We start from the raw sequence: 9845 nt of genomic DNA, 5'->3' as shown, positions 1-9845 counted from the left end.
AAAAAAAAAAAAAAAAAAAAAAAAAAAAAAACTTTCCTGATTCACTAAATTGCGTGGATGACAGAAGCCAAAAGTAATCACAATAAAAATATTTAATATTAATGTACTTAAACACATAAGCATATAATGTGTGTATAATTTTACTTTTGATTCTTTTTTAAGAGCTGGGGTCTCACCCTGTCACCCCGGCTGGAGTGCAGTGGCACAATCTCAGCTCACTGCACCCTCGATCTCCTGACCAGACTCAAGCAATCTTCCTACCTCAGCCCTCTGAGTAGCTGAGACTACAGGTGTGCGCCACCATGCCTGGCTAATTTTTATATTTTTTGTAAACAGGGTTTCACCATGTTGCCCAGGCTGTTCCCAGCTTGCCTTGGGCTCCCAAAGTGCAGGGATTACAGGCATGAGTCACCATGCCCAGCTGCTTTTGATTCTTAATTCAAGATATCTATAAACTTTATTTTGGCCGGGCACAGTGGCTCACCCCTGTAATCCCAGCACTTTGGGAGGTTGAGGTGGGCGGATCACGAGGTCAGGAGATCGAGACCACCCTGGCTGACACGGTGAAACCCCGTCTCTACTAAAATACAAAAAATTAGCCGGGCGTGGTGGCGGGTGCCTGTAGTCCCAGCTACTCGGGAGGTTGAGGCAGGAGAATGGCCTGAACCCAGGAGGCGGAGCTTGCAGTGAGCCGAGATCACACCACTGCCCTCCAGCCTGGGCGACAGAGTGAGACTCTGTCCCCTTCCCCCCCACAAAAAAAAACAAATAAACTTTATTTTATTTTATTTTATTTTGAGACAGAGTTTAGCTCTTGTTGCCCTGGCTGGAGTGCAGTGACACGATCTCGGCTCACCGCAACCTCTGTCTCCTGGATTCAAGCCATTCTGCCTCAGCCTCCTGAGTAGCTGGAATTACAGGAGTGTGCCACCACACATGGCTAATTTTGTGTTTTTAGTAGAGACAGGGTTTCTCCATGTTGGTCAGGCTGGTCTCAAACTCCTGACCTCAGGTGATCCGCCTGTCTCGGCCTCCCAAAATGCTGGGATTATAGGCGTGAGCCACCATGCCTGGCCCGGCTGCATACTTTTAGCAGAAATACATTTAACTTAGTCTGTAAGAATTTCAAGCTCCTGAGGCAGTCTCTGATTTTTTTAAATAAATATTTGTCCAAAAAGACAATATATTTTGTGTTGCACTTGATAATTACAGAATTATTTTACATATATTGTATCATGTAATCTTCATAACAGCTTGTTATTGTTATTTACATTTTATGGATGAGAAAGCTGTAAAGGCGAGAGACAGGGATTTACTTCCTCAGAGTCATACAGTGAGCTGAGGCAGAGCCAGGATTCAAACATTTATTTGTCTTTTAATAACCTAATATATGTAATATATGCCTGAATCACACAGGGACAAATAATGAAATTTAAAACATGTTAAAATATGATTTTAAGAAGTAAAAGTGGCCCTAAACAGCAAAAGATTTACAACATATTCATCACAGGAGGAAAAGTTTGAATGTGGTGCTCGAGAATATTTTGGCTACTTTATAAGACTAATGCCAGAAGTGAAGAATAACTGCTTCAAATAATCAATTGTTTTATTGGTGCAAATTTTTGGTTGGGAGAAGACAATAGAAAGCTATTATTTTTCTGTTTCAAAGGAGAAAGAAGAAGCCATATTTCATCCTTTAAAAGTAGCAGCTAGGCGTAAACAAGGTCATAGATCCATGGCTTTTGTTTCTCTTTCTTCAAGTAGACTTAAGTTCGACTTTCCTACAACATGTAGCTGGTAAATACAGGCTTGATTTTTGCCGAAAGATAGTTTGACTTCCTGAAACTAAAAGATAACTCTTGTATTCAAAAAAAGTAAGTGTAGTGGATTTAAAGACTGGTAAGAAGTATTTTCTTTTCTTTTCATTTTTGAGACACAGTTTCACTCTGTCGACCAGCCTGGAGTGCAGTGGTGCGACCTCAGCTCACAGCAACCTCTGCCTCCTGGGTTCAAGCGATTCTCCTGCCTCAGCCTCCCAAGTAGCTGAGATTAAGGCGCCCACCACCCCTGGCTAATTTTTGTGTTTTAAGTAGAGACAGGTTTTTGCCATGTTGGCCAGGCTGGTCTCCAACTCCTGACCTCAGGTGATTCGCCCGCCTCAGACCTCCCAAAGTGCTGGAATTACAGGCGTGAGCCACTGCGCCCAGCCAGAAGTCAGCAGTATTTTCATTTTTGCATTTCAGTTCAGATTTGAGCCATTTAGATTTATTTTGCCATGGTAAATAAAAAAGTAAGAGACTTAAGATGCATTAAGTACCCATGACTACTTAGTAAGCATAGTTTTTACTTTCTGAAACTTCGTTTTATAACTATGTGAGTTCTGCATTACCAATCTTAGTAAAAAGAGATATTTCCTATCTGATTAGGATACAAAGAGACTCAGGAAAGGACAACAGACATCCTAACAGTACAAGATCAGATAGAATGAAAGGAAGAGGAGGATTTGCAACTTAAACCTTTTATGTGTACCAGCCTTCCAATGTAAGGATATTAAAAAGTAAATATTTATGAGTTATATCTCCACTTTAATTAGTTGTGAGATCTGTAAAAATAGAAGTATATTTTAGTTTGGTAAGTTTTAGTTATATCACAGTTAATGTGTTGGTCAGCAATGAAATGTAATTTAAAAAATTTTTTAGCAGCAAACAGGAAAATTAGAGAATTATAGTATTTCATGGAAATTTTAAGGGTCATTTCTTACTTTCCCAGTGATTGTTTCTCCCTGGTTGGTTTTCAAAAGCATTTGGGGAGTTTTGTGTTTAAAACAGTTTCTTTGGCTTCATCCTGGAGTTTCTGATTCATTGAGCCTTGGGTAGAATCTCAAAATCTTTATTATTTTTAAATTTCCAAATGATTCCAGTTGATAGGTCCATCAGATCTAACCCTCTTTCAAACTGCAAAGTAGGTCTTCCTTGTTGGAAGAAAGAAATAGCCAATTAAAAAAAAAAGAAATCCTAATTTCTATTAAAAAATTGTTTTTTCTTACTGTCTGGCTGAGGATGGCAGAAAAATCCTAATTTCTAAAAAAAAATCCCTAAACAATATTATTTTATGAATCCATTTACCTTCTTTTTTCTTTCTGTTTCTTTTTTTGTTTTGTTTTGTTTTTTGAGACAGTCTCACTCCGTTGCCCAGGCTGGAGTGCAGTGGCACAATCTTGGCTCACTGCAACCTCTGCCTCCTGGGTTCAAGCAATTCCTGCCTCAGCCTCCTGAGTAGCTGGGACTACAGGCATGTGCCACCATTAATGCCTGGCTAATTTTTGTATTTTTTTGTAGAGATGGGGTTTCACCATGTTGGCCAGGCTGGTCTTGAACTCCTGACCTCAAATGATCCACCTACCTCAGCCTCCCAAAGTGCTGGGATTACAAGTGTGAGCCACTGTGCTGGCCTTCTTTTTTCTTTTTGAATTTACCCTGTTTCATCAATCCTGAGGTATACTTTTTTCATGAAATCTCTGAAATCAAGATGCCTTTAATGATCAGTGGCATCTAACGTTTGTGGTAATTGAGACATGGTTATGTGAAAACCTTCTATTGATACCTGGCAAGATCATTGACTGCAAGCATTAGAGTATTTTAGATTCAATGAAGTACAGTATTTTCCTTCTATTGTAGTTAACAATTTTGAGACACTTTAAAGTTTGGAGTCAATACAAAGACTAGATTTTAATTTCTGCTGTACCATATTTTAGCAGTTCAGCCCTTCTGTAAATAGTTTTTTGTGTTTTTTTGTTTGTTTTTTACAGACAAGGTCTTGCTTTATCACCTAGGCTAGAGTGTAGTGATATGATGATCCCAGCTCACTGCAGCCTTTACTCCTGGGCTCAGTGAAGCGATACTGAAGCAATCCTCTCACTTCAGCCTCACAAGTAGCTAGGATTACAGGTGCATGCTGCCATGCCTAGCTAGTTTAAACAATTTTTTTCTAGCAACATTCTTGTTCAAGTGATGCTTCCACTTTGACCTCCCAAAGTGAGCACCATGCCTGGCCTATGAATTAGTCTTGACTTCTGGTTAGCCTAATCCTAAAGAAATCTCTCTTTAGCCATCTTTTGTGGAAAGTTGGTTGATCCTTTCCTGCACAGCTAAAAGGTGGTCTCTAGACGTCTGCCTGGGATGGCTGTGAAATTTCTAACTAGAAATGGACAGTGCTAAAACTTACAGTATCAGACACCATATACTACACTTTTATGTCTCTTAGCTGTACCCCTGTCCTTTCCATATGCAGCTCAAGTGAGTTAGCAAGACCTAGCTCTGCTTCCATGAATCCACCTGAAGTTTTTCAATCCCAGAGGTGCAACTGGATCAGATGATAAACTTTATATCAAATTTCAGAAGAAAATGGTTACTAACTCAAGTCCTTTAAAAGTTCAGTAGTATATTGGCTTCCTCATATCTGATTTTTTATTTCTCTCTTCTATTTTCCTTTTTTTTTTTTTTGAGAGAGATGATCCTGCTCTGTTGCCCAGGCTGGAGTGCAATGGCGCAATCACAGCTTACTGCAGCCTTGACCTCCCAGGCTCAAGGGTTCTTCCCACTTCAGCCTCCCAAAGAGCTGGGATTACAGGCATGAGCCACTGTGCCCAGCCTTCATGTTTATCTCTAATTACAAATTGAACTGAATTTAAAAGTAGAGTTGTTGAATGTTTGATGTAGTAAAAATTAATCTTTCTTAGGTAAATAGAATAATCAGTCAGCAAGGTTGTGGCATGTTATTGATGGTTTTGCAGTTCATTATGTGAAATTGGCCGTATCTCTGAGTTTTAGTCAGTTTCAGAGAACTGAGATGACAGTGTTAAACTATTCTTCACTTAGAAATCAGTGAAAATGAAAACCCTCACCATAAAAGACTTATACTACCTCTTTAAACTTAGACTGTGTTCTGTCTGCTCACTAAGGAAGATACATGTAATTAATTACTTATTGTAATATATAACAACATATTGTACATATATTAAATATACATAATCCTTTTTATGTACATTCTCAGCCTTCAAAGAAAAACCTCGGTATCCACCAAGTCAGGCTCAAGCAGCTCTTCAAGACAGTCCCCCTGAAGAGTACTCCTATAAGAAATCAATAACAAACCTGTTTAAAAACATTCCTTTTGTCCTTCTGTTGATCACTTATGGTAAGTGGTTTTCTTGTACTTTCTTTAATGTCTGTGTGAGCCTTTCAGCATTGTGAATTCTTTTCATTTAACCTAGTAGTCTGAACTTCAATGAGATTGGCCTGTTAACTCTATAGCATAATCATGAATTTAAATTTTAAACTAAAAGCAGAAAATCCAGGATGGATCTTCTTACATGTTTTAACAATAATAATTTTAAAAGTAGTTTTTGGCCAGGCATGATGGCTCACGCTGGTAATCCCAGCACTCGGGTTGGCCAAGGTGTGTGGATCACTTGATGTCAGGAGTTTGGGACCAGCCTGGTGAACACGGTGAAACCCCATCTCTACTAAAAATACAAAAATTAGCTGGGCGTGATGGCACACACCTGTAATCCCAGCTACTCGGGTGGCTGAGGCAGGAGAATCGCTTGAACCTAGAAGGCAGAGGTTGCAGTGAGCCAAGATTGCACCACTGCACTCCAGCCTGGGCAACAGAGTGAGACTATCTCAAAAAAAAAAAGAAAGAAAGAAAAGTAGTTCTCAAATAGAGAAACTCAGTCTTCTTTTGTGAGTTCTCAGGGAGTGTTTTAGGCCATTTGTGAACTATAGTTATACTGGTGTAAGCATGTGGGAAATGCTGTCAGCAATACCTTTCTTTGACACTGCAAGCTGGCATCTGTTTTGACGACTCAGTCAAAACTAGACATTAAGGAACTCACCTTAACCAGTTCTGACATCTAAGAAAATTCTCTCTCTCCAGATTTCGGGATAGCTGACAGGTATTCATCCTGACACTGTAGGTTTGACTGCAGACACCAACACACTTGGTTTTCTTCAGAGTTTTCTGACAGTTCATTTTTGTTTCTTGTGTTAACAACATTTACATGAACACCAGCACTCCCTATTTCTGTCTTACTTGCCTCCAGAAATCACTCACTGCTATTCTCTGTTTCACATTTTTTGGGGATACAAACCCTGGTACATAAATGTTTTACAAGTTATAGCAGATTAAGTCCTGACCTAAACTATTTTTACCAGGATTAGTTCTTTTTTTTTTTAGTAGAAATTGCTCATCACCAAAGTTGAACATTTAATCTAATAAATTCCTATATACCTATGTCCTGTGTATGCCATCACCCAGCTTCAACAGTTATCAACATTTTGCCATTCTTGCTTCATCTATTTCCTCCATTTTTTTCCTGGAATATATTTTTTTGAGGTGGAGTTTCACTCTTGTTGTCCAGACTGGAGTGCAGTGGTACGATCTCAGCTCATCGTATCCTCCACCTCACAGGTTCAAGCACTTCTCCTGCCTCAGCCTCCCAAGTAGCTGGGATTACAGGTGCCCGCAACCACATCTGGCTAATTTTTCATATTTTTAGTAGAGATAGGGTTTCACCATGTTGGCCAGGCTGGTCTCAAACACCTGACCTCAGGTGATCTGCCCGCCTTGGCCTCCGAAAGTGCTGGGATTACAGACGTGAGCCACCACGCCCAGCCTTTCCTGGAATATTTTAAAGCAAATCCCAGATGCCGTATCATCTCATCCTTACATATTGATACTTTTGCATGACATAGTTCGTTTTCTTAATTTTGCTGGTTACCTCCTTGTTTAGGTTAAACCTAAAATTCCTAATTAGATACAGAGAAAATATAGTGACTTATTGTTAAATAGTAGAGCAAATTAATTTCTTTTGCCAGTCATTTAAGGTGGCTTTTTTCTTTTCTTTTTTTTTTTTTTTTTTTTTGAGACAGAGTCTCGCTCTGTCGCCCGGGCTGGAGAACAGTGGCATAATCTCGGCTCACTGCAACCTCTACCTCTCAGGTTCAAGCAATTCTCCTGCCTCAACCTCCCTAGTAGCTGAGATTACAGGCGCATGCCACCATGCCTGGCTAATTTTTGTATTTTTAGTAGAGGCGGGGTTTCACCATGTTGACCAGGCTGGTCTCAAACTCCTGACCTTGTAATTTGCCCACCTTTGCCTCCCAAAATGCTGGGATTACAGGTGTGAGCCACCGCATCTGGCCTGGCTTTTTGTTATCACTCTTTTATCACTCACTTTCCCAATACAAAATTCTCTTTCAACCACACTTATAACCAACCCCTGTCACAGACATACACAAGCACACACACACAGACACATCTCCACATGCATATATACTGTTAATTCTAGTCTCTGTAATTTTGTGCCCATATTTCTTTTACCGGAAATGTGCTTCTTTTTTCTGTAAGCAATCCTGCAAGAGCTAGCTTAATCTTTGCCTCACTTATTGTTCATTTTGGTGTTCATTCTTTTGTTTATTTATTCCATCAATAGCTATCAAATACCAACTAAATGTATAGTAGTGCTCTAGATGTTTTGTGGCTAGAAAGAGGCATGATATATGATTTCTGCCCATAGGAAATTGATCATCTACCTGGGGAGATAATATAAACGTCTGAAAAGTAAGCAACAATATAGTCGGTATTTATCAAAAGGATAACAACACAAGATAAGTTGCATGGCAAGTGCATGCTGAAGGCCTTCATTGAGGCCTATCATTGAGAAAGGATAAATGAAAGGAAGGCCTAGGGATGGCAGGGAGAGTCTCACAGAAGGGAGTGGTTGAGCTGGGCCTTGAAGAGTGGGTTGGATTTGAACAGACAAAGGGGAGGAAGAAAATAGCACCAGCGAAGGTGTTAGATTGTGCCTTCAGTGAACACTCAGGTATCTGTGGAGTTTTGGTGTCTTTGTACCACATCGCTTAATACTTACTGGGGCTGGGCACAGTGGCTCACGCCTGTAATCCTAACACTTTGGAAGGCCAAGGTGGGTGGATCACTTGAGGCCAGTTCAAGACCAGCCTGGTGAATATGGCAAAACCCCGTGTCTACTGAAAATACAAAAATTAGCTGGGCATGGTGGTGTGCATCTGTAGTTCCAGCTACTCGGGAGACTGAGGCAGGAGAATCACTTGAACCCGAGAGGCAGAGGTTGCAGTATGCTGAGATCGTGCCACTGCACTCCAGCCTGGGTGACGGATCGAGACTCTATCTGAGAAAAAAACAAAAAAACAAAAACCTTGACTATACATAAATGATTAAGTTAATTGCAATCTTGGTCTTGTTGGTTTCTCACTCTGTCACCCAGGCTGGAGTGCAGTGGCGTGATCTTGGCTCACTGCAACTTCCACTTCCCGGGTTCAAGCAGTTATTTTGCCTCAGCTTCCCGAGTAGCTGGGACTACAGGCAAGTGCCACCACACTTGGCGAATTTTTGTGTTTTTAGTAGAGATGGGGTTTTGCCATGTTAGCCAGGTTGGTCTCGAATTCCTGACCTCAGGCATCATCTAGGTATTAAACCTAGCATCCATTAGCTATTATTCCTGATGCTCTTCCTCCCGCAAACCCAAAATGTCCCAGTGTTTGTTGTTTCCACCCTCGTGCACCGTGAGTCCATCATTCCGCTCCCACTTATAAGTGAGAAAGTGTTGTATTTGGTTTTCTGTTATTGCCTTAGTTTGCTGAGAATAACTGCTTCCAGCTCTATCCATGTCCCTGCAAAGGACATGATCTCATTCCTTTTTTTTTTTTTGAGACAGAGTTTCACTCTTATTGCCCAGGCTGGAGTGCACACAATCACGGCTCACTGCAACCTCCGCCCCCCAGGTTCAGGTGATTCTCCTGCCTCAGCCTCCCGAGTAGCTGGGATTACAGGCATGTGCCAACATGTCCGGCTAATTTTTGTATTTTTAGTAGAGACAGGGTTTCACCATGGTGGTCAGGCTGGTCTCGAACTCCTGATCTCAGGTGATCCACCTGCCTCAGCCTCCCAAAGTGTCAGGATTACAGGCATGAGCCACCACACCCGGCCTGATCTCATTTCTTTTTGGCTGTATAGTATTCCATGGTGTAAACATACTACGTTTTCTTTATCCAGTCTAGATGGGCATTTGGGTTGATTCCATGTCTTCGCTATTGTGAATAGTGCTGCAGTAGACATACATGTGCATATATCTTTATAACAGAATGCTTTATGTTCCTTTGGGTATATACCCAGTAATGGGATTGATGGGTCAAATGATATTTCTGCTTCTATATCTTGAGAATTGTCACACTGTCTTCTACAGTGGTTGAATTAATTTATACTCCTTCCAGCAGTGTAAAAGTGTTCTTTTTTCTCCACAGCCTCGCCAGCATCTGTTGTTTCTTGACATTTTAATAATCGCCATTCTGACTGGCATGAAATGGTATCTCATTGTGGTTTTGATTTGCATTTCTGTAATTACCAGTGACGTTGAGCTTTTTTTAATGTTTGGCCACATGAATGTCTTTTGACAAGTGTTTGTTCATGTCCTTTGCCCACTTTTTAGTGAGGTTGTCTTTTTCTTGTAAATTTAAATTCCTGTAGACTCTGGATATTAGATCTTTGTCAGATGGATAAATTGCAAAAATTTTCTCCTATTCTGTAAGTCGTCTATTCACTCTGATGATAGTTTTTGTTTTGTTTTGTTTTGTTTTTTGCTGTGCAGAGGCTCTTCAGTTTAATTAGGTGCCAACAAATGAACTTTCTGAACCTGATAAAGCTTATCTACAAAGACCCTATAGCAAGTATTATACTAAAGGCAAACGTTAGAGCCATTCTCCTTAAGAATCAATAAGAAGTATCCTTAAGGATATTTACTGTCATCA

General features: G+C 40.4%; 1 protein-coding gene across 2 annotated transcripts in view; it reads left to right on the top strand.

Moving 5' to 3' along the window:
- The window catches only part of FLVCR1 (FLVCR choline and heme transporter 1), a 33143-nt gene that overhangs the window by 9139 nt on the left and 14159 nt on the right, over nucleotides 1-9845 (top strand). For both annotated transcript variants that reach the window (XR_001881482.1, XM_017851956.1), the window contains exon 3: nucleotides 5053-5193. Coding sequence is in view for 1 of the 2 variants with exons in the window: in XM_017851956.1 (XP_017707445.1) it covers nucleotides 5053-5193 (141 nt within the window). In the remaining variant the exon portion in view is untranslated. The remainder of the gene's footprint in view (nucleotides 1-5052; nucleotides 5194-9845) is intronic.

This window comes from Rhinopithecus bieti, unplaced genomic scaffold (assembly GCF_001698545.2).
Source record: "Rhinopithecus bieti isolate Rb0 unplaced genomic scaffold, ASM169854v2 scaffold_34876, whole genome shotgun sequence".
Taxonomy (NCBI): domain Eukaryota; kingdom Metazoa; phylum Chordata; class Mammalia; order Primates; family Cercopithecidae; genus Rhinopithecus; species Rhinopithecus bieti.
This window is presented reverse-complemented; position numbering and strand designations above follow the sequence as displayed.